General features: G+C 46.5%; 1 protein-coding gene across 1 annotated transcript; it reads right to left on the bottom strand.

The window, feature by feature from the left end:
* Positions 1-339: 339 nt before the first annotated feature.
* On the bottom strand, positions 340-24,825 carry Polr2a (RNA polymerase II subunit A). Its single transcript, XM_041664399.1, has 29 exons — positions 24,339-24,825; positions 18,174-18,306; positions 17,730-17,866; positions 17,466-17,639; positions 16,797-17,078; positions 16,341-16,502; positions 16,000-16,220; positions 15,665-15,797; positions 14,572-14,696; positions 14,248-14,458; positions 13,157-13,366; positions 12,901-13,069; positions 12,673-12,767; positions 12,339-12,542; positions 11,617-11,839; positions 11,283-11,466; positions 10,725-10,896; positions 10,529-10,634; positions 10,228-10,433; positions 7,646-7,870; positions 7,274-7,520; positions 6,303-6,403; positions 3,813-3,917; positions 3,521-3,703; positions 3,118-3,321; positions 2,455-2,641; positions 2,230-2,343; positions 1,974-2,123; positions 340-1,885 (listed from the first exon to the last, which is right to left on the bottom strand). The coding sequence occupies exons 1-29, from the start codon at positions 24,429-24,431 to the stop codon at positions 729-731; spliced, it is 5,913 nt and encodes a 1,970-aa protein (XP_041520333.1). The 5' UTR covers positions 24,432-24,825; the 3' UTR covers positions 340-728.
* Positions 24,826-25,136: the final 311 nt, after the last annotated feature.

Genomic DNA, 25,136 nt, shown 5'->3' with positions numbered 1-25,136 from the left:
ACCATTTATCAGGTGGTGGTGGACACTTGTAAGCCCAGCACTCTACCATTCATCAGCGGTGGTGGTGCACACTTGTAAGCCCAGCACTCTGGAGGCAGGCAAATCTCTGAGTTCAAGGCTAATCTGGTCTACAGATCAAGTTCCAGGACAGCCAGGGCTACCCAGAGATACCCTGTCTTGAGAGAAAACAAACAAAGCATGCCTCTTGACAGCAGAATTTAGGAGACTTATTTTTGCTCCTGCATCAGCCTTTTTTGTGTTTTTCCAAGCATACCGAAGGGTCTCGGAAAGTCTCCCCTTTCTGAGCCCCCAATAAGCAGTACACATACAGACTTTTGGTCAAAATTAGTAAACTTTATTTAAATTTCAAAAAAATAACAGACAAAAGGCAGTTTAAGCTTTGTTCTTCCAGATCATTTGTATGACCCAAAGCAGGATGTTAAAATGCCTTTAATCCCAATCATGTCACAGACAAGCAAAGACCTTCACTGTGAAGTCAGGCATGGAAGAAGTGGGGTAACAAACCCTGTAGCTGTCAGTGAGTCCCAAGACAGGTGAGTGAAGAACAGATGGAAAAGCCTCATCAAAAGTGGGAACCAGAACTTCCAGAGGGTTCTGTCACAAGGAGTTATGTACAAGGGAACCAGGTAAGGGTCACAACTTGAAGGAAGTGACTTTGTAGGCCACTGAGTTGACCCTAACCTGCTGCCGCTGTGCCCTGCTCACGCTCAGTTTTCCTCATCACTGTCATCTGGGCTGATGGCCGGGCTGGTGAGGCTATAGGTGGGGCTAGTGGGCGAGTAGCCAGGGGAAGTGGGCGAGTAAGTGGAGCCCTTGGGAGAGGTGGGCGAGTAGGTGGGACTGGTGGGCGAGTACTTGGGGGAAGTGGGTGAGTAGGTGGGGCTAGTAGGTGAGTACTTGGGGGAGGTTGGGGTGTAGACTGGAGAGGTCGGTGAGTATGTGGGAGAGGTTGGCGAGTATTTTGGGGTGGTAGGTGAGTAAGTAGGGCTGGTAGGAGAATACTTGGGAGAAGTAGGTGAATATTTAGGGCTTGTAGGTGAGTATTTGGGAGAGGTTGGGGTATACTCTGGAGAGCTGGGACTGTAGGAAGGACTAGTTGGGGTATACTTGGGTGAAGTGGGGCTGTAGCTGGGAGAGCTGGGGCTGTAGCTGGGAGAGCTTGGTGTGTAGGTTGGAGACTGTGGTGTGTACCGTGGGCTGGAGGGAGAGTAGCTTGGTGAGGTGGGGGAGTAACTGGGTGAAGTTGGGGAATAGCTTGGAGAGGTTGGGCTGTAGTTAGGGCTGGTCGGTGTGTAGTTTGGACTAGTAGGTGAGTAGCTAGGTGACGTTGGGCTGTAGCTGGGTGACGTAGGGGTATAATTGGGACTAGTTGGAGAATAGTTAGGGCTGGTAGGCGAGTAACTTGGAGAAGTTGGTGAGTAGCTTGGAGATGTAGGAGAATAGCTTGGAGATGTTGGTGAGTAACTGGGTGAGGTGGGAGAATAGCTTGGTGAAGTTGGCGAGTAGCTGGGAGATGTTGGTGAATAGCTTGGAGATGTTGGGGAATAGCTGGGAGAAGTTGGCGAGTAACTGGGAGATGTTGGTGAATAGCTTGGAGATGTTGGGGAGTAACTAGGAGAGGTTGGCGAGTAACTAGGAGAGGTTGGGGAGTAGCTAGGAGAGGTTGGCGAGTAGCTAGGAGAGGTTGGCGAGTAACTAGGAGAAGTAGGGCTATAGTTGGGACTGGTTGGAGAATAAGATGGAGAGGTTGGGGAGTAGGAAGGTGAAGTAGGGGAATATGAGGGGCTCTGGGGTGTATAGCCCCCAGGGGAGCGTGGTTCATACGCAGGTGATGTTGGTGAGTAGCTGGGAGACATAGCACCACCTGCAGGAAGAAGACAAAAAGGAAGTTAAGTGATGGAGAGCCTGGCATAGAAGGAAGGAATGAAGAAGAAATGAGCGTAGCAACTCACCTGGGGAGGGGATGTATGGGCTTGAGGGTCCAGGGGAGCCTGGAGAGCCTGGTGTGGGAGACCATGCAGGAGAGTAACCTGGGCTGAAGCCACTGGCATCAGATGCAGCACTGGGAGAGAAGCCAGCTGCTCCTGGGGTCATCCCACTCCCTGGAAGGAGAGCAGGTGAAATCAGCTGTAGCTCAATCACACACCTTTCCTCAGCCCCCACAGCCTCTTGAACCCAATGGTTCTCTTCCTGAACTAGGCTACTCACCAACACTTGGGGACCAGGCACCATAGGCTGGGGTTGCACCCTGGTTCCAGGGTGTCATTGCAGGAGATATTCCTCCCATTGGACTGGGTGCAGAGCCAAAGAACATTCCAGTAGCTGCAAGAAGCCAAGAGTAATTCATTAGGAACAGCACTCTGGGGCTAATGGAACCCTCCCTTATCCTCCACAGACCCAGCCAGGTTCAGCAGCCAAAGCCCCGGGACTCACGTCCGGCAGCCCCCAGGCCAGGGATATTGGTTGGGATCTCCATGCCGTATTTGCACTTCTCAGCATCAAGCAGGAGGTCAAAACACCCAGTGCCAGCTGGAGCAAGCTGGCCTAGCATGATGTTCTCAGAGACTCCCTTCATGGGGTCACTCTCCCCATGGGCAGCTGCTTCCATAAGCACGTCCACCTGAACAACAAGAGACACATCAGTCCCTCTACATACAGCAGCCACAGCGATTCAATCATCACCAGAGTGAAGGGCAGTGCCCAAAACCACTGCACCTGCTCTGAAAAATTGCCTTTACTAAGCTAGGCATGATGGCTCATGCATTTAATCCTAGCACTTGGGAAGCAGAGGCAGAAGGATCTAAGTTCAAAGCCAGCCTGGTCTATGCAGTGAGTTCCAGTCAGGGTTCCACGGTGAGACCCCATCACACACACAGTGATAAAATGACACTGTCATGGCAGCAAGGCAAGTGCCTCATGCTTGTTTTGTCAGCCAAGCCCTCAGAAGGTTGAGGGAGGAGCATGACAGAGAGTTTAAGGCTAGGCAGGGTGACACAGTGAAGTCCTGCCTCTGGAAACCAGTGTGTGTGTGTTGGGGGGGGGAGGCAGGGGACACACACACATGCATGTGCATCTCCTTGGTAAGGCTGCCATTACCGTTTCCTCAAAGGAGCATTTCATGAGCGGTCCAGTGTCCTGGCGGTTGACTCCGTGACGAGTGATGGCCATCAAGTGGCCGCGACAGGTCATGGTGTCACACAAGAGAGCCAAATGCCGATAATTGACATAGGAACCATCAAAGGAGATGACATGGTACAGTTCCCGCTCTAGAGCCTTCCGCACAGCCTCAATACCCAGCACCTGCCACATAGTTGAAGGAAAAGTCAAGATTAAGTTGGTTCTGTTCATCTCCCCGATTCTGTCACTGCCCAGACGGTCAGGAGGATAACAGGGCTCAGCCCATCTTAAACTCAAAAACTGATTCAGACAGACCGTCTAAGCATGGAAACCATGAGTGGGGAACCCTAGAGAGACTAGAGGTATGGTGCCGTGGGCTTACCGTGAAGATCTCCACGATATCATTGGACGTGGTGCGCACAGGGTCCACATCCTTCTCGCTCAGCACCCGCATCAAGCTCACACCATCAGTCTCCAAGATCCATTCTTGCAGGGCCTTGAACTCTCCATCTTCTGTGATAATGATCTTCTTCTTGTTGTCAGTCTGAGGTAAGTGCATGTACACCTGGAGGAACAAAGTGAGCCCCAGTCAGGTCAGGAGGGAGACACGGACGAGGCAGCTGGCCATGGGGTAGAGGGGAGTGGAGGCGGGCAGAGGGGTCTCGAATGCTCACCTTGCTAATCTGCTCGATCCCCTGCAGGGTCATATCTGTCAGCATGTTGGACTCAATACACCGCAGGAAAACATCATCATCCATCTTATCCACCACCTCTTCTTCCTGCAACAAGAGTGAGGTCAGGACCCAGCACCTTTGATTTCTTCCCTGCACCCTCCCCAAACTACAGCCTTCCAAAAAACCCTGCTTCCTTGGCTCTACTAAGACTCTTAGCTTTCAAGAAAATGTATATATTTGCTTTATGTTTACGAGTGTTCGTCTACCAGTATGTCTATGCACAATACACCTGCCTGGTGCCCTTGGACCTCAGAAGGCACCGACACCCTGGAACTTGTTACTGATTGGGACCCACTCTGCGGGCTCTGGGAATAGACACTGGGTGCTCTGTAAGAGTAACAGTATCTCCCCTGCTCCACAGGATTTCTCTGTACAGTCTTGGCTGTCCTGGTACTTGCCCTATAGACCAGGCTGGCCTTGAACTTGATAGATTCGCCAGCCTCTGGCTTCAGAGTGTTGGAATTAAAGGTGTGTACCGCCACCACCAGGCTTGACAAGTAACTTTTATGTGTATAGGTATTTGCCTGCATATATGTCTATATATTATATGTATGCAGTGCCCATATAGGCCAGAAGAGGGCATCAAATCCCTTGAAACTGGAGTTAAAGACAATCGTGAGCCACCATGTGTTGGGAACTGAACCCAGGTCCTCTGAAGAGCAGCCAGTGCTCTTAACCAAGTCATCTTTCCAGCCCCAAAATGACCTCATTTAATGAACATATTGTATAATCTATCAAGATATGCTATTACTTTCATAATTTTTCTAAGCCAATAGTAAGTTCATGTCATGCAGCCTGGCATTACAAAGCTTATCTATAATCCTAGTAACTGGCAGATGAAGGCAGACAATTACAAGTTTAAGAACAGAGATATGACTTAACATTAAGGAATCCTGGAATGGCTGGAGAGTTGGCTCCGTGTTTAAGAGCATTTACTGCCCTTTTAGAAGATTTGGTTCCCAGCACCCACACGGTGACTCACAATGACCTGTAACTCTAGTGCCAGGTGATCCAACAGCTTCTTCAGACCTCCAAGGGCACAAGGCACAGTTGTGATGATATACACATATAGAAACACCTCCACACACCTAAAATTAACAAAAAATTAGCTGAGTGTGGTGACAGCACTTTTAAAATTCACACTCAGGAAGCAGATGGATCTCTATGAACTTGAGGCTAACCTGGTCTACACAATGAACTCCAGGACAGCCAGGGCTACACGTAGAGACTCTGTCTCAGGGAAAAACAAAAAAAAGCCTAACAACACCACCACCACCAAAACCAAATACATAGGCTGGGCGGTGGTGGTGCATGCCTTTAATCCCAGCACTCGGGAGGCAAAGGCAGGCGGATCTCTGTGAGTTCGAGGCCAGCCTGGTCTAGAAGAGCTAGTTCCAGGACAGGAACCAAAAAATCTACGGAGAAACCCTGTCTTGAAAAAATAAAAAACAAAACAAAACAAATACATAAATAAATTTAAGAAACAAAAAGATGGAGTACTAGGGCTGGATGTGGTGGCACACACGCCTTTAACCCCAGCGCTAGGGAAGCAGAGGCGAACCTGGTCTACGGAGCGAGTTCCAGGCCAAGCTCCAAAGCTACACAGAACCCTGAAAAACAATGACCACACACCCCTTACATAAGTGATCAGAGAAGCACGAAAGCACGACGGCTCCGGTTAAGAGGACTTACTTACTGTGACTGTTTGGTCCTCTCTAATGCTGAGATACAACTTACAATTTAAATTTATCCTCCTTTATCTACCCAGCCACAACTCTCCAAAGTAATGCTTTCTGTTTCCTCCCACCTTCTAAACTTGAAATAGCAGAAATCACAACTATCCAAACTGTGGATGGCACACACTTGTAATCACAGCACTCCCTCTGGGGCTCAAGGACGGAGGGCTATCATTTACCTGGGCTACACAGCCAGAACCTGACTCCAATCTACCACCATCACCACCATCACCACCATCACTACCACCACCACCACCGTAATCTGGAATGTATGAGCCATGTAGCTATTTCCAGACCAGCACCACCTCTCCGGAGTCACACGTCAAACATGGATCCTTATGCCTACTATATACCATTTCCCAAGAACACAATAATTCTTATTATCCGATTGGCTCCCAAGGCTGAAGTCTCTGCTGCTTTGGACAAGCTGTAGGAGCTCTGGGAGGAGAGCCAAGTGGCAAAGAGATGAGCACCCTTCTCAATGTATTCTGCTGTCTATTTGGATGCTGTGATTTCACTTCAAGGATTTTGTTATTGTCAAAAGTCTTGAAAATCATTATTAACCAGCTGTTTCCTACACTGTATCAGGTAGGTGTGACTGGACCTTCAATGCTCTCACATCTTAATGATTAATGACATAGAACTGAACGATTCTCTAGGATGCATCATCTTTTCCCTTTGGCTCCCCACTTACCTCCTGCATCTTGTTTTCATCACTGTTCATAATGCGGATACGAAGGACCAACTTCTCTGCGTTATCATCATTGAAGATGCAATTCAAATCATCACCAAAACCTGGTGGGAACAGTAATGCACCATTGAGAGAAAACCTATTTAACTGCTCCCTAGTTTCATTTCATGTGCAGTTTTTCGCTCAGAAGGAACTCTTGGGTTATTCCTCCTCATGGAGACTTCTCAAACACTTCTGTACAAACAGGAAAGGGAAGCCGGGCGGTGGTGGCTCACGCCTTTAATCCCAGCACTTGGGAGGCAGAGGCAGGCGGATCTCTGGGAGTTCGAGACCAGCCTGGTCTACAAGAGCTAGTTCCAGGACAGGCTCCAAAACCACAGAGAAACCCTGTCTCGAAAAACCAAAAAACAAACAAACAAACAAACAAACAGGAAAGGGATTGGGGGTCAATGAGACGTCTTAGGGGTAAAAGCAGCACTTGCTTGGCAATCATTAGGACCTGGGTGTGGAGAGCTCCAGTACCCATGTAAAGGCCAAGTGCAATGCTGGGGAGGGGGAGGGGAATCCGAGAGACTCATCAGTCATCCAATCCAGCCCAGATAAAACAGAGGGTTCCAGGTTTAGCCAGAGAGCTTATCTCAAGACACACACACACCCCACACATTTATATTTGGTGGAGAGTGATATAGAAGACACAACCAATATCAACCTTTGCCCTTCAGATATCCAAGTGTGCCCCTCAAAAAATGCATGTACATTGCACACACATGCAAATGCTCACACCCAAACCAAACCCAAAACACACTAGAAAGAGAAACAAGTACAGAAAGGACCTGCAAGAGTTAAGGATCCTGGAAAAGTCCTGTTGGAAAGCAGAGGTGTTTACAAGTGGGTAGATGACTCTTGGAACTCACGTCACTATGAAGGTAGAAACCTAAGTGGGACACCTGTGTGGGCTGCCTACCCAGCCTTACCTGCATTGATTTTTTCAGCTATCTGCTCCATAGTGAGCTTCCGGTCAGTCATGTGCTTTCGGTCCAGCTCCACCCGCAGCAGCCAGGGGGATATTCGGGCCACATCAAAGTCAGGCATCTCATAGTATACATTCACCCACTCCTGATCCTCTGCCACCACTGTGCTCTGGGGGTTGGGGTCATAATAAATGGCTGTGTTGGCAGTCACTTTTCTTAATGTTGTATGTTCCAAGCGGCATAGAATGTCCTAGGAAGAGATAGTGATTCATGACATGACACAGGGGTAGCTCAAAAGGCCTAGTGAAATCCTCAAATAAAAGCATTTTTGATTCAACCTCTTCTTGCCAGGTAGTCCATTATCCCGATTCCTACCTTGGCCCGCTCGGCATCTCGAGCAGACTGGCCTAATAGGAAGACAGTGAGCGAAGGAGTCTTTGGCTTCTTGGAAATATTAATGAGCTCCTTAAGTCGAGGAACACCCAGAGTCACATTCTTGGCAGACACACCAGCATAGTGAAAAGTGTTCAGAGTCATCTGAGTGGCAGGTTCTCCAAGGGACTGTGCAGCCAGAGCTCCCACCATTTCTCCAGGATGGGCCTATGGAAAAGTTGGCATCAGACAAAGCTTATTGTGCAAGCAGTGGGATGCAGTCAGGGTGAGCCTATTTGTTAACTACAGAGAAACCTGGGGAGATGAGTGTACCAAGGAAAGGACACTTAAAACTTAGCCTTCCTTGATTACTTCCTTTATGAAGGCTTCACTTTATAACCTGTCAGTGCCCTCACTCTGGGAAATGTGGCATAAACTGCTTCCTAGTTTCATTAAAGAAAAATAGATACTATTGACATACCAAATGCATTCTTTCTCTCTAAAGAAATTTTTGTTTTATGTCTGTGGGTGTTTCGCCTGCATGTGTGCTGTGCAGCGTGTATATGCTGGTGCCCACAGAGGCCAGCAGTTAGATCCTCGACTGCAGTTACAATTATGAACCATCATGTAGGTACTAGGATTGAACTCAGGTCCTTTGGAAAAGTAGCCATTGTTCTAAACCACTGAGCCATCTCTCCAGCCCATGTCTACAACCTCCACGAGGCCTATATGTGTGTATGTGTAAGCTCATGCATGTCATGGCACACATGTGGAGGTCAGATAAAAGTTAATGCTTGCCAGGTTGGGTGGCGCACACCTTTAATCCTAGCACAGGAAGCAAAGGCAGGTGGATCTCTTTGAGTTCAAGGCCAGCCTGGTCTACAAGAGCTAATTCCAGACAGCTCTTTGTAACCTGTCTCCAAAGTCAATGCTCACCTTACGTCACGGGGGCTCATGGAGGTTATGGAGACAGACACAGGTTCTCAGGCTTGGTGGCAAGTACCATTACCTGTTGAGCTATTATATACTAGTTCTGTTTGATCTTTCAAAGATGAATTTGCTTATTCTGAGTCATTTGTATTTCCATATGGATTTCATTAGGATCAACTTGTAAATTTGTGCCTTAAAAGCCCACTGCAATTTTGTAAGGACTGTGCAAAGTCTATAGATACTTTGGAGATTAGAGACATTTAATAACATCTGAATTTTAGGGGTTGTCTTTCCATTTAAGTTACTCTTTCAATGGTGATGTATTTCCTATTATTATAATTTGGTTTTTCGAGACAGGGTTTCTCTGTGAAGCCCTGGCTATCCTGGAACTTGCTAATGTAAACCAGACTGGCCTCAAACTCAAGAGATCTACCTACCTCTACCTCCCGAGTTTTGGGTAAAGGTGTGCACCACCACCTGGCTCTAATGCACTTTTTTTTTTTTTAAATGTGCACTGGTACTTTACCGGCATGTGAGAGAATGTCAGATCCTCTGCAGGTTACAGGTACTTGTGAGCTGGGAATTGAACCTAGATCCTCTGCAAGAATAGCCAGTGCTCTTAACCACTGTGCCACCTTTTCAGCCCCTCTAATGCATTAACTAATGTGTCGACCCTAGATTCATCTTAGATCCAGAAGTATGTCAGTTATGTTTCCTTTTAACTTTTACTTGCACATATGTGTGGCTGGTACCCACAAGGGTCAGAAGAGGACAATGGATGCCTGGAAGTAGAATTTCAGATTTTTTTGGGTTACCATGTAGGTAAATTAAATCCACATCCTATGCAAGAATAACAAGTGCTTTAAACAACTGAGCCATCTTTCCAGTTCCCATTATTATCATTATCATTATTATTATGAGACAGGGTTTCTCTGTGTAGCTCTGGCTGTCCTGGAACTTTTTCTGTAGACTAGGCTGGCCTCAAACTCAAGAGATCTGTATCTGCCTCCCAAGTGCTGGGACTAAAGGCATGTGTCACCACACCCATCCATTATTACTTTTAAAATGTATATGGGCATTTTGCTTATATGTATGTCTTTGCACTACTCTTTTGCCCGGTGCCTATAAAGAACCAGACAGTTGTGAGCACATGTTGAGAATTGAACCTAGTTCCCCTCAGGAGCAACAAATGCTCTTAACTGCTGAGCCACCTCTCTCCAGTTCCATTATAATGCCTTTCCATCCTTCCATTATTCTCTAAAATCCTCAAAGACAGTGAAAACCTGGTCCAGTGCCTACAATTTCTTTTCTACTAACTTCTTTTATTTCCTATATTTATCTGAATTAGAATTCTCATACAGTAGTAGACACTGTAGGAAAATAAAGACTGTTCTAATTTCATATCCTAGTCATGACACTAATTTTCTGAATAAGCACTGCTTGGTGGTGACTTCAGATGAAGCTCAGTTTCTTTCACATGGGACTGCCAATCCATGTTCCTTTTAATGTTGCTGTGATACAATGGCATAGCTGTGCATAGCAGCCTTGCAAAGATATCAAGCAATGTGGAGAGAAATGGGCGATTGCTGGGAACTAGAGAAACCAATAAGAAAAAGGAATAAAACTCAAGGCTGAAGAGAAACATCAACACTCACAATGGCTTGGTTGAACTTGGACTCTATCTCCCCAAGCAGCCAGTCAAAGGCCTCTCCACTTAGCCGGAACTCCTCAGCCATGCGTCTAGAGCAGAGTGTGGATCTTAGGTGGATGTTGAAGAGCAACGTGGCATTCTCCTGCGCCTGCCGACTTAGTGGGTCATCCCCATTCACGATGACCAACTTTTTGCTCAATTCCTTGACTCCTGGGGCCCAATGAGGCAAAGAGATTGTCAGAGCAGGCCATAGCAGACTCTCACCCTCCAGTCTAGCCCGGAGACATCAAAGTGGCACTACTTACCTTCTACCACTTTGATGGGGTGCAGGTCAGAGGGAAGCCGAGGGTTGATGTGGAAGATTTTCTGAGCATTCCAGATCATACGCAGGAGGTTACAGGGCAGGACCACCTGAGGGAGCAGGGATTGAAGCAGGACTGTCAACACTACACTGTGCAACAGTAGGACCTCTCTAGTCTAGCACTTCTCATCTGCGGGTACCTTGCTGTCACCAGTTGGGAAGATGACCCTGAGAACTTCCCGATCCTCACGCATCCGCTCAAATTCACGTTCCAGTTCATTCTGTATGTGTGCATTGCTCAGCACATCCTTTACCAGATCCTCCTGTAGAGTTCGCCGCAGGGCTCTCTCATTGGTATAATCAAAACGGAACCTGAAGGTGACAAGGGGGTGAAATTAGGGGATACATGGGCTTTGTGTTCTCACCCCCATAAGGTATAGTGTGAGTTTTTCCAATGTGCACAGATGACTTGGAAGGAACAGGGCTTTGGAGGCAAGGATCTTGTGTAAGACCCAGACCCCAGGCCAGCTGATGGGAGCCACACTTGTACTATTACTAGGGACAAAATAGGGGCCGATCTCAAATCCACCTCTGGATCCACTCTCTTCCCGTGCAGCAACTATTTCTAATGGATGGAGAAATGGTGTTCTGATAGTAAAGCCCGCTGCAGGATGCATTAGGTCACTTCTCTAAGGCAAATAATTTAACACAGGCACTATGGCCCAGGAGTGGGAACCATCTGTGTGCTGCCTCCTTACTTCTTCTCAAAAGCTTTGTTAGAAGGTTTAAGTGTAGCCAGATTCTGGAACTCAACGCTCTCGCCTGCGAGGCCGTCTTCTCCATAGCGCAGCTGAACCACTTGGTTGATGGAGTTCCGCACAGTTGCATCATATTTCACCATCACCGACTCCATGGATTTTATCAGCCTTCGCTGAATATATCCTGGGAAAGGGAGTCAAGAGAAAGACCTGAGGCAAGCAAAAAGGTGACAGAGCTCAAAGATCTAGAGGACAAAATTCACCTTGGGGAACAGAAACCTATAGCCCAAGAATCCCCACCCCCATCTGCACATGCACTCAGAAAAGGCCTTACCAGTCTCAGCAGTCTTAACGGCTGTGTCGATGAGACCTTCTCGTCCTCCCATAGCATGGAAGAAGAACTCAGTGGGTGTGAGACCAGCCAAGTATGAATTCTCTACAAAACCTCGACTCTCAGGACCATAATCATCCTTGATAAAGTGAGGAAGAGTCCGATGCTTAAATCCAAACGGGATCCGTTTGCCCTCCACGTTCTGCTGCCCCACAACAGCAATGACCTAGGAAACAAAAAGAGGCTGCATAAAACTTTCCCTTGCCTTAAGAATAAAGCCAGGTGGTGGTGACGCACATCTTTAATCCTAGCACTCAGGAGGCAGAGGCAGGCGGATCTCTGTGAGTTCAAGACCAGCCTGGTCTACAAGAGCTAGTTCCAGGACAGGCTCCAAAGCTACAGAGAAACCTCTTGAAAGCCCCCCTCCCCCGACAAAAAAAAAAAAGGCCAGGAATAGAGGCACATGCCTATAATCCTAGAACTTAGAGGAGGCAGGTTACTAATTGCAAATTCAACATGGGGTACACAGCAAGAACATGTGCTTAGAAAAAAAGAAAAACAGACCATTCATATGTAATTGGACCTTGTTTCAAGACCCAACATTGCAGTGGTGGTAGGGGGATCCCTACTATTTTTCCATCTTTCCCCACACCAAAACATAAACACAGCTGCCCTCTGCCCCTCCAGACTCTGGCATAGTCCTCATATCTCAAAAAAATTCTTACCTGGGAGATGTTGATCTTGGAACCTTTAGCTCCAGACACCACCATGGACTTGAAGTTGTTGTATTCAGACAGGGATTTCTGTGCAGAGGAGCCAGTTTTATCTCGAGCATCATTGAGAATGCGATTCACTTGATTCTCAAATGTTTGACGTAATGTGTTTCCTGGGGTGGGTTCCAGTTCATTGTTGTGAGCCTTCTCAATGACCTAGGGACAGTGTTTTCATTGACACATGAGTCTCTATTCCCCTTTCCTCTAAACTCATATCCATTTTGCTCTTGTGGATGTTAAGTTCAAATTCCCTAAGACGCTCTTCTCTGCCCAGCCTCCTTCTCACCTCTATTACATCTTGTTTAGCCTTCTTAATAGTGTTCTGGATGTCCTGGTAAGTCTTGGAATCAGCAATGGAGTCTCCAATGCCAATGGTATGACCTAGGGAGAAAGAAAAGCATTAGCAACAATCAATCATTTTGGACTTTAAGGCATCCTGGGAAGAGAGTGTAAACAAAGGAATGATAAACAATAAGAGGGAAAGGAGTTCCATATCTGATTTGGAAGCACTTGCCCTCGATGAGGAGCCAGTTATTGATGACAGTCTGAATGTTGGAGTAGAAGAGGCGAGTGATGTCATGACCCATCTCTAGGTAGGAGATGTGAACCAGAGAGCCTGCTGAGGTGCCCAGAGACTTCTTACAAAGGATGCCCATGATAAGCTCTCCATTCTCCACCACCACCTGTGGATAAGAGTGCACTCAAAATTTTGTTCTCATTCCTAAGTCCAAATCTTTTATCCATATACCCAGGAGCCAGGCCTTACTTACTTTGGTGTCTCCAGGAGAGATGTGCTTGTAAGGGCCACTGTCTTCATCATCAGGATGAGTGCTGTGGGTACGGATGCAATTGATGTGACCAGGTATGATGAGTGAGAAGATCTGCTTGCCTGTCCACAGGGGCCGGGGTTTGAGGATAGCTGGCTGTGGGACCTTCCCATCCCACGTGGACAGGAACATTAAAAGGTTCATCACTTCACCCTATGAGGTAAACAGCAAGAAAAGAAAGAAAAGGGGGAAGGAGAAAGTCAGATCTTAAGTTTCCTTCTCTCAGGAATATTTGGGAAGCTTTCTATCCAACAAGGAAAGCCAGATTTTAGAAGCAAAATGATGCTAGAAGTGTCTTCCAATTTTTTTTTTCTTCAATTTTTCGATACAAGGTTTCTCTGTGTATCTCTGGCTGTCCTAGAACTTGCTTTGTAGATCAGGCTGGCCTCAAACTCACAGAGATCCGCCTGCCTCTGTCTCCCCAAGTACTGGGATTAAAGGCGAGTGCCACCAGTGCCTGGCTAATCTTCCAAATTTTTAGTTTAAAAAAATTATAGCAATAATAAGATCTTTTCCTTTACTTATTAGGAAATAAGTAAAGGCAAAAATAAAGTGATAAAAGTTTAACAAGGCCGGGCAGTGGTGGTGCACACCTTTAATCCCAGCACTCGGGAGGCAGAGGCAGGCGGATCTCTGTGAGTTCGAGGTCAGCCTGGTCTACAAGAGCTAGTTCCAGGACAGGCTCCAAAACCACAGAGAAACCCTGTCTCGAAAAAAAAAAAAAAGTTTAACAAGGATATACTTTTCCTTATCTCTATTTATTTATTTTTTTCTTTTTTTGGATTTTCGAGACAGGGTTTCTCCGTAGCTTTTTTTGAGTTCAAGGCCAGCCTGGTCTACAAGAGCTTGCTCCAGGCTCCAAAGCTACAGAGAAATCCTGTCTTGAAAAACCAAAAAAAAAAAAAAAAAAAAAAAAACCAAAACCAAAAAAAAACCCCAACAAAACACCACTATAGCTCTCCTTCCCTGGCTCTTTCATACTTTAAGACCCTTTAACCCTTTTGCCGACCAAAATTTCCATTTGGATCACATACCCGCTCCAGGAAGACATCTCTCTTCGTGAATTTGCGTACTGCTGTGAGCGTGTCTTGCACAATACCCATGACAGGTCGATTGCTCTGGGGGGTGACAATCATTCGAGGCACCATGGCCAACTCCTGGATCTCTGCCCGTGTCTCCAGAGACTGTGGCAGGTGCAAATTCATCTCATCCCCATCGAAGTCTGCATTGTATGGCGTTGTCACACTGTAGCCAAGAGAGAAGGAACTCCGAGTTGGGACTATGTCTTCAGTGACAATTGATAGAATTGCCTGGCCTGTTCCCATCTTAGTCTGATTCCCCTCAGGTATAGAACTGACCTAAGATTCAAGCGAAAAGTAGACCAAGGGAGGATGCGGACCCGATGCCCCATCATGGACATTTTGTGCAAAGTTGGCTGACGATTGAAGATAACGATGTCCCCGTCACACATGTGCCGCTCCACCTGGAGGGGCGGGTACAGAACAGGGCTCAGGAAGGAGATACACTAGAATGAAGGGACAGTGGACCTAAAGTCTCTCATAGACTGGAAGAGAGATGATAGTATGCTGTATTTCACTGAAAACATATCAAACACCCCTTTTGTACAGCTCTGGTCCAACATCAGCTTACTAGGGATGTCAATGGCTGGCAGCACACCCCTTTAAAACAAAAGGCACCCAGTATCAGTAGTGGCACACACCAGCATTAAGGAGCCTAAGGCAGGAGCAACATGAATTTGAGTCTGTTAGCTACCTGGCAGTGGGGGTACACTCCTTTAATCCCAGCACTGGGGAGGCAGAGGCAGACAGATCCAAGCAGCCTGGTCTATAGAGAGTATTCCAGGACAGATAGGGCTATACAGAGAAACCTTGTCTTGAGAAAACCAAACCAAAAACAAAACAAAAACAAACAACAACAACAAAAACACAGAACAACACCCCCTCCCCCCCAAAAAACAAAAACAAAAAAACCCACCCAAAACAAACACAAAAAATTGAAGTCCAGGTTAGCCTGGGGTATATAGTGAAAACCTGTCTCAAAAAAAGGGCTGGAGAGATGGCTCAGAGGTTAAGAGCACTGGCTGCTCTTCCAGAGATTCTGAGTTCAATTCCCAGCAACCACCTGTACTGAGATCTGGTGCCCTCCTCCGGCGTGCAGGCATACATAGAGGCAGAATGTTGTATACATAATAAATAAAAAGAAAAAAAAAGAAAAAAAATATATATATATACTTTAAAAAAATATATATATACTTTAAATAAATAAATATTTAAAAAAAAAAACAAACCAAAAAACCCAAAACCAAAACCCAAAGCACTCCCACCTCCCTAAAACAACCACTACTCAACAAGCTTAAATCTAAACCAGTTCCCATTGTATAGGAGGCTTCCGGCCCTGGTGATTAATGAAGGGTCATAGCCTATTACATGCCTTATAGCCAGTCTGCAGGTGCAGGTCACTGGGTTTAGGATGGAAACGCAAGTCAATTCGATCACCGTTGTCTCGAATGATGTACTTTGCTCCTGGATACTGGCTGTTTCCCCTGCGTACTAATTCCTGAAGTCTAAGAAGAAAAGAAGTATGAAATGAACAAAATACTTTCCAAAAAGCTCCCATTCCCGCCTTCATCCCCAAACCACAAGTGGATGCCAAACACAAACCTCAACACCCCTCCTCACTCCAAGCTGTCTCTTCCAGATGAGGAAGGCACACTTCTGACAACATGTGCCCCACCACCTTAGCAAGGTTAATAGACTAAAGCACACCTGTCAATGTTGAAGGGAGTGACAATCTCTGCAAAGGTCATGTTGGCAGCAATGGAGCGGGGCACACCAACTTGGTCAATGGATAGGTTAGGGTCAGGAGTGATGACAGTACGGGCTGAGAAGTCCACTCGTTTGCCCATTAGATTCCCTCGAACCCGTCCTTCCTTGCCCTTCAACCGTTGCTTCAAGGACTTGAGGGGACGGCCAGACTTCTGCATGGCCTATAAGAAAACACAGGAAGGGACACCCAGGCAATCAGTACTGGGTTCTCCTCGAGTATATTTATTCATCCTGGCCCCCACCCTAGCTCAAATCCATAGGGCAAGAGTGTGTAGACGCACACGGGGTAAGCCGGGCAATTCATTGTCCACCATGGTGGCCACATGGAACTGGAGGAGCTTCACATCCTCTGCGATGACATGGGCAGCCGCGCCATTCTGCTCATTTCGCCGCAGCTGATTATTGATCTTCACGATGTCAGCCAGTTTGTGAGTCAGATCATCCTGAAGCAAAAAATCAGCATCATCAGTCAGGCTACCACTACCTGGGTGCTCAGCACACACGTGCCAGATACACAGCGTGACTCCCCTTACAATACCCTGAGCGATCATGAAAGGGCAACTTTAAAGGTCACACAGCTATCAAGTGACAAAATATTTTCAAACTTAGATTGGTCTACCTGGCCCTTTACATATACATGCTATGCCACTGGTGTATCAGAAACCATCTTCTAGTCACATGTTCCTTCCCCAGAGACCTAGCCATGCACCCACGATGCAGTCCTAAGAACAGCTGACCTGGTTGCGGGCAGAACCCTGCATCACCACAGCAGGACGCACGGAGAGAGGAGGCACAGGCAACACCGTGACAATCATCCACTCAGGCCGGGCGTAGCGAGGCTCCATGCCCAGAACAAAACACTCCTCATCTGAGATGCGCTTGAAGATTTCGTGGACTCGCTCTGGACTCAGCAAGATCTTCTTCTCCTGAGAGTCTTCATTGACATGTTTCCACTCAGCATACAGCTCCAGGCCAGAGCGCCGGATCCGTGGCTGGTACCGCCCGCAGCCACCATGGCCCTTCCAAAGAAGATCCATCAGAACCTAGGACTGGGTCACTCCTGCCACACTAGGCCAGTACACCCCACAGTTCTGTGTCATTTCACCCCGTTTTCTACAGCTACTTTTGCTAGTATTCAGGCATCTGTACTGGCCTGCCCTTAGGGTCCTGACAGGATATGCCCTCAGCTGCAGCCACTAAGAGCACCTCCTGTGCACATTCACTATGTTCCCTTTCAAAAGGTGGGCTTGCCCACCTTCTGTGTCTCTCACTCTCTCTGCCTCTCCCGTCCCCAGAGGCTGGTCTCCCCTCTCCCTTTTTCCCCCAATAAAAAGCCCTCCATGTGACTCTACAGCATGTGTCTTTCTCTCACAACAGCTTCCCTGGTCTTAGCCAGTCCCTGTCACCTTCTCTTTGGTCAGATCCTCATCCCCCTCAGGCTGCTCCACACCAAACTTGTTGTCCATTTCTTCTCCACCTTCACAGATGTTTTTGCCCTTGCAAAGGTCATAGACGTGTGTAAGCCGTTTCTTGGGCTGCCCCTTAGATTTGGCCAGGATGTCCTTAATCTTTGGGTTGTTCTGGGGAAAGAATAGAGCAGGGTCAATTGGAGCTGCCCCCTGCCCCAGCTAGCAACTGCCTTCCTAGACTAGGGATCATGCCCTACTCACAGAATCCACGAGCAGTTTGGAGCAGAAGAAGCAGACACAGCGTAAAACCTTCATTGTCTTCACAAGGAAACCCACATGAAACACGGGCTTGGCCAGTTCAATGTGGCCAAAGTGGCCAGGACACTCAGTCATGTTACCTGTGGAAAAACATACCAAGCACTTTCTTAAAAGTTCCCAATGGCCGGGCGGTGGTGGCGCACGCCTTTAATCCCAGCACTCGGGAGGCAGAGGCAGGCGGATCTCTGTGAGTTCGAGGCCAGCCTGGTCTACAAGAGCTAGTTCCAGGACAGGAACCAAAAGCTACGGAGAAACCCTGTCTCGAAAAAAAAAAAAAAAAAAAAGTTCCCAATGACCTCAAGAGACTAGACTTTTAGGTAGTGACCCATTCCTGGCTTTAAGGATCTAAAACTGTCCCATTGTGGATCCCTCTGACCTAGCACTTACCTGCACATGTTTGGCAACGGCCAGTTCGCTCAATAACTCCCTGCCGTGGATCCATGAGTCCCCCAAGCTTGGGGCGACCTCCCTCGGTTGTCTCTGGGTATTTGATGCCACCCTCTGTCACAGACATCCGTTTCTGCACAAAAGAAAAGCCAGCACCAACTAAGTACGAGTCCTAGTTTGCAGAGCTACAGAGTTATGCACTAAAGCCTAAGAAAATCCCATACCACTTCTTTAACCCAGTATGAAATGGGAATGTCAGGGGCTCAGAGGTTAAGAGCACTGGCTCCAGAGGTCCTGAGTTCAATTCCCAGCAATCACATGGTGGCTCACAACCATCCATAATGAGATCTGGTGCCCTCTTCTGACCTGCAGGCATACATGCAGGCAGAACACTGTATATATAATAAATAAATAAATAAATAAACAAATAAATAAATAAATGGTAATGTCAGCATAGCTAAAACTCTGAAATACTAAACTTGAGTCCCATACCCCCAAAGCATGTCCAGCCACTGTGTGTGCACGAGGGGTGGAGAGGGTGAGTTGGCACGTGTTCCTAACAGAGTATAAGTCTTGGCTCTATTGCTATGTGGCTCATGCTAGCCTCAAACTCAAGATCCTCCCTTCTTTCTTCCAAAAACTAAGATTACACACGCATCACCAAGCCCAGTCCACCTGCCTCTAGCTAGCACTTGAATCCCAGACATCTGTTGTCTGTCACATATCTCACTGTGACATCCACAGGAGGTAACATAAAAAAGAGATGTAAGATGCTTCAAGAGGTAAATGGGGTGTCCAAACCCAAAGTAATGTCTTTTTCTTCTCCCAAGCTGAAATCAGACCAATGATTATCTGAGGCCCGGGCAAAACCTCTCTGCACCTGCCTAGGTGTGCTGTCAAGATATGTTTGCGAACTCTTAAAGTCAGCTCCTAAGGAGGAATGAGGCTCTTGGAGACTGAGTCCCCTCTTTAATTCCTGTGTATGCTACTTACTCCTCCTCCCCAAGGGCCTAAATTGCCTAAACACTTCCATATCCAGGTGGAAGTCTGGATGTATGCAAGGACAACCAGATATTGTACAGGCTGGCAGAACAGAAATGAAGAGCTCAAGTCCCAAGAAAGATGGAGCCAATTTAGTGAGAGATCTAGGGGAGCTCAGAAGCTAAGGTCTTTAAGTAGCCATGGTGGTCAACACAGTCTTGAGTACCCTCTCGCACAATGAAGATCAGACTTTCAAATTAGTCAAGTGTTGGTCCACCATATCCTAGAGGTATAAAGCTCAATTTAATAAAAGCTTCATTGAGTGTTAACACTGAGATATAGACAAAACTTGTTTCTTTAATACTAACCACTGACCTCCTAGGAATGAATTCTTATCTCTTAGATACTAGAAACTTTATACTGCATGAAGCTATTTACCCAAGCCTTCAGTTTCAAGTAGTCAGCAGAAATAAAACCCAGCATTCTCTAGTCCTAAACACATCATCCCACTCTCCCGTACTATGATAAATCAATGATAATCACTTTTGTTTTTTGAGACAGGCCCTCAAAAAAAAAAGTACCTAAGTAGCCCTGGTTCCCCTTGAACTCACGAGACCTGCACACCTTCTATTCCTGGTTTTTATGGTTATTCGGAACTGAAACCCAAGTTCTTACCATCTGAGTCATCTCTGCAGCCCCAAGTGCTATATCTTTTAAAAAGAGGTAAAAGGCCAGGCATAATGGCTCATTCCTTGTTATCGTAGTGTTCAGGAAGACGAAAGTCTGAGGCAAGCCTGGGTCATTGGTTATGTAATGAGTTCTAGATCAGCCAGGACCACATTGTGAGACCAAGTCTCCAAAGGAAAAATAAACAGGAGGGCGCATCTTGCTTACTGGTAAGTAACTTTTTCACATACCTGCTCATACCACCAAAAAAGAGCCATCCATTAAAGAAAGAAATCTAAACTTTGTCTAATAAAATAACAAAGAATAGTTTTATTTTATTTTTCCCTGAATAACCAAAATTTCTTACATACCACAACTCTTAGATACTTAGAACTTCTCAATTCTTGGGATCAGATAAGCAAACACCACCCTTATTTCTTGCTCCAAATCTGCTAGTCCTTAGTACCTGTTAAAATTGCAGTTTTGTGGTACAGGCACAGTGGCATATGCCTGTACTCCCAGCATTCAGATCCAAACACTGTCTCAAAAACAAAAAAACTGGAGCTGGAGAGATGACTCAGTGTTTAAGAACACATATTAGAGAGCCAAGGCGTGGCGGAGCACATCTCTAATCCCAGCACTCAGGAGGCAGAGGCAGGTGGGCTCTCTAAGAGTTCGAGGCCAGCCTGGTCTACAAACCAAGTTGCAGGACAGCCAGGACTGTTACACAGAGAAACCCTGTCTCGAAAACACAAAACCAAACCCATAAAATGACTCCAGATGACTGGAGCTGGATTCCCAGCACCTACATCTGCTGGCGCACAACCACTTCTAAGACCAGCTGCAGAGCATCCACCACCATTTCTGGCCTCTCCAGGCATCCCACATTAATACAAACACACAAGTCTTTTTCTTTCTTTCTTTTTTGGCAAAAGACTTGAATACAGTTCAGGGGATCTGACACCTCTGACCTCTGAACACCTGCACTAGTATACACACAGCCCTATGCTGACATATGCACATATAATTAAATAAAATTACAAACAAAAAAGCTAAACCAAACAAAAAACAATTTGGCTTCACAAAGATATGATGTCATTCAAAGGGATCCAGCGCCACCTAATGTTGAAACTGAACCGTGTGCAATTAGCAGTTCACAGAGCACCTATTCTCTCCAAGGGCAGAACAATTCCCTATGCCCTATAACTTTGCTACAGCATCTCAAATGTGACAGCAGTTTAGGGACACTGGATTTAGCCTATTAGGATACTCTTGCTCTATTATAAAGATAGGACCTAAGTTATTCAAGAAGGGTTCCTTTTAGTAAATATTTATATGAAATATTTAAATTACAATTGTCATTTTCAAATGTTAAAATAAATAATCCTTTGAAATGTAATCTATACAACTATTCACTTTTTTACCCAGATAATTTTAATGACATGCCAGTCAGCAGCAGGAACTACTGAAAATGCTGGGTAACAGCATTCAACAGTGAACAAAAAGTTAAAAAAAAAAAATCTTCCAAGAGTGACAGTCTTGCCGGGCGGTGGTGGCGCACGCCTTTAATCCCAGCACTCGGGAGGCAGAGGCAGGTGGATCTCTGTGAGTTCGAGACCAGCCTGGTCTACAAGAGCTAGTTCCAGGACAGGCTCCAAAGCTACAGAGAAACCCTGTCTCGAAAAAAAAAAAAAAAGTGACAGTTTATTAAAGTAAAACAGTCTAAGGGTTACAGAATGAAGGATGCTATTTAAATAGTCAGGGTAAACATCGAAACACAGAACATACTGACATGAAGAATAAGGCATGTAAGAGGGCTGGACAACGTTATTTCAAGCAGCAGAGACAATGGTTAAACAGCCCCTGAAGCAATAAGCTTGCAGTGTTAAGCAGGTCAAGTGACAAAAGGAAAGGAAAGGGACTAGAGAGACGGCAGAGTGGCTAAGAGCACTTGTTACTCTTGCAGAGGACCAAGGTTTGGTTCCCAGCACCCACATGATAGCTCCAGTTCCCGGAGATCCAATGTCCTCTCTGACTTTCCCAGGCACCAGGTACACAAATGGTGTACATGTATGCATGCTGGCAAACAATCATACACATAACATAAACAAATCTAAAAAATATTCCTAAAAATTTAATTTACCAGGAGACTGGTAAGAAGATAGAGAAGCAAGCAACGACATAATCTAAAGGTGAGACTAGGAGTCTGGATCCTCCTGAAAAAACTCCATTAAGGAAAGGGACATGATGAAAAGATCTCACTAGCTTGTTCAACAACTGCGGGAATGGGCTGGAGAGATGGCTCAGTGGTTAAGAGCATTGCCTGCTCTTCCAAAGGTCCTGAGTTCAATTCCCAGCAACCACATGGTGGTTCACAACCATCTGTAATGAGGTCTGGTGCCCTCTTCTGGCCTGCAGGCATACAAACAGGCAGAATATTGTATATATAATATAATATTGTATATATAAAAACTGCGGGAAGACTGAGGTAGGGCTTCTGCAGGTCAGTGGTCAATGGGTAGGTACGGCAGTAAAGATAAGCGCACACCTTTAATCCCAGCATTCAGGAGGCAGAGGTAAGTGGATCTCTGAGTTCGAAGCCAGCCTGGACTACAAGAGCTAGTACCAGGATGTGTTCCAAAGCTACAGAGAAACCCTGTCTCAAAAAAAGAAAATAACAACAAAAATTATTTTTAAAAAATTGTATCTGTATTAGCGTTTTGCCTGCATATGAAGTGCATACAGTGCCCACAGGCTAGGAGAAGGTATGAGGTCCGCTACAACTAGAGTTACGAGCTTGTGAGCCACTACTGGGGTCCTCCTACAAGAGCAACAAACAAACAAACACTCCTAACTGCTCAAGACATTTTTTTCACCCAGTCTAAATTTTTTTCTTTAATTGTGGGGAAAAACCTACCCAAACCAGGTATGGTGGTGTACGCCTATCCTCTGAGTACCCAGAAAGCTAAGGCAGGAGAACCACCTTGCCAAGGCGGCCCGGACTCAACAGCAAGAGCTGGGGACACATGTAGCTAAATGGTCAGAGCACTGGCCTAGCATGACAAGAAAGGCTGACTCTAAGCCCCAGGAAAAACGGAGAAATCAAACCCTGCCCATCACATTGCAAATTGTTTCCCAGTTTTGTCTGTTTTTAAGCTCTGTTAAGAGTCTCTGATAAACAGAGTGGCTCGTATCTGCCTTTCTCTTTCATGTACAACACTTAGCTTATCAGCTCACCATAAGGTCTGCCTTTATTTTACTTATTAATGTAGTGTTCATTCTCTGGTAGCAGCTCCCCTAAAAATCTTTTTTTTTTTTGATGTCTTATTACTTTGCTTAAATATTGACCTGGAATTTACTCTGTGGTCTGGGTGTTCCAAGAGCCAATGCAGGTTTTTTTTCTTGTTTTTGTTAGTTCTGTCACAGTTGAGCCCTTTCCCCAACACAACCATTTAGTTCTATTCTCTCCTGTTAGTTGTTCAGCAGGAAGACGCTCACGTCTGCAAAAGCAGCTGTCCCTCTGTGGACACGGCTATGTCTATCTTCATCCGCTTCCCATCAGCTCTGTACACAACTACTGTACGTGTTATCTACACAAAAACCGCTGTCATTCTTTTATAATTATCCAATGGCTTCCTACTGGAACAGAAATTCTGACTCTAGCATACTTTAAAATATCCCAAGCTTCTTCAGCATGCTTTGAAACACGCTTCTCATCCACTAACCTTTGCCCCAACACTGGCTTTTCAGTCTCTAGGATACAATTTTATTTCTCCCTCAGTTCCATAACATTCGTTTCCTCTACCTAAAAATAAGCCCTTCCCCCTGAACCCATGGCTTCAGTGACCAACACTCTTCACTACTGTGGTAATGCCACCTTTTCTGACACCATTCAATTTCAGTACTTTTTACAGAAATTCCTTGTTTCACTTTATTCTAGGCACTTAACTATTTTTGGTCATTCTTTTAATTCTTATTTTGTCTTCTCTGTTGTTTTCCCACAGAAAATGTTCTAGAAGATAGGGTCCTTCTCTTGTCATATGTTCAGCTGTGTGTTCCAGTGCCTGGGGACTGTCACAGACCAGAGTGCTCAATATTTGTGGAAGGGGTAAGAAAAACAACTTGAGAATCCACTTTCTATCCAAACTTTCTTTTTTTCTTTTTGTTTTTCGAGATAGGGTTTCTCTGTAGCTCTGGTAGACCAGGCTGGCCTCGAACTCACAGAGATCCACCTGCCTCTGCTCCTGAGTGCTGGGATTAAAGGTGTGAGCCACCACAGCCCGGCTCCAAACTTTCAACCCGATTCTGGACTCTTTTCTCGTTAAAACGCGGCAATTCTAAAGTACGAAATCATTTTCTCTGTCCAGCCAAACACCCATCACAGACATTGCACTAAATTGTTTAAATCCTGGCATAATTTAATTTTAGGAACCTGAAGGTTGGACCCCACACGGCATCAGCGTCATTGGCCCATCCTTCCACCAGGCTCACGAGAAAGGGAAGGGCAGAACAACTTACCAACTCATCTGGACTCAGGACTCCGAACTGCACTCTCTTGATGGTGCGCAGCGGGCATGCGCTGTCCCCGGAGGGGGGGCCACCTCCGTGCATGGCGAGGCAGTCGCGTTGCGCAGGCGCAAATCTCGCTACAAAAAGCCTGCGCCACCGCCGCCTAAGCGCTCAGACCCCGTCCGGGCGGCCACCGGGAAAGATCTCCCGGAGTAGGGAGGAAAAAGCCGGGGGAGGGGAAGGAGGGGGAGGGGAAGAGGCGGGGAGGAGAAGGGCAGAAAGAAAGCCTTTTCTCCCTTTCCGGAGAGTTGTCGGCTCCCAAAAAGGAAACAAAAGAAGGGAGGAGAGGAGGAGGTTTTGGGAAGGAGAAAGAAGAAAAGGGGTAACGAATAAATAAGAAACCGGGATCCTGAAAGGCAGAGGTTACAGCAGTTTGTCGCTCCCCTTCCGGGAGCCACCTTCTTCTCCAACCGTCCCGGCCGCGCTCTCGGCGCTTCTGAGGAGAGAACAGGCTGAATGACGCCTTTTATAGACTCGCCCCTGTGTCCCGCCCCTTCCTTTCCCGCCCTCCCTTGCGCTACGGGGCCGCCCGCACCGGCCCGCACGGAGCGCGCGCGCCGGAGTTGTTGACCCTCGGGCTCGGGCTCCCTGGTTGGGTGTTCTTTTGACGTGACAGGAGGAGGAGAATTTTTCCGATCCTGTCGCCTCCCTCCCCGCCGATTTCCCGGGCACTCAAGCTTAGGCCTCGCAGAATCGAGGACAGAGTAAGGCCACCTTTACTCGGCTTTGGAGTAAAGGCCCCTTTGC

Source organism: Microtus oregoni, unplaced genomic scaffold (assembly GCF_018167655.1).
Source record: "Microtus oregoni isolate MIOR12 unplaced genomic scaffold, Mior012 000015F_ref0000493, whole genome shotgun sequence".
NCBI classification, from domain to species: Eukaryota; Metazoa; Chordata; class Mammalia; order Rodentia; family Cricetidae; genus Microtus; species Microtus oregoni.
This window is presented reverse-complemented; position numbering and strand designations above follow the sequence as displayed.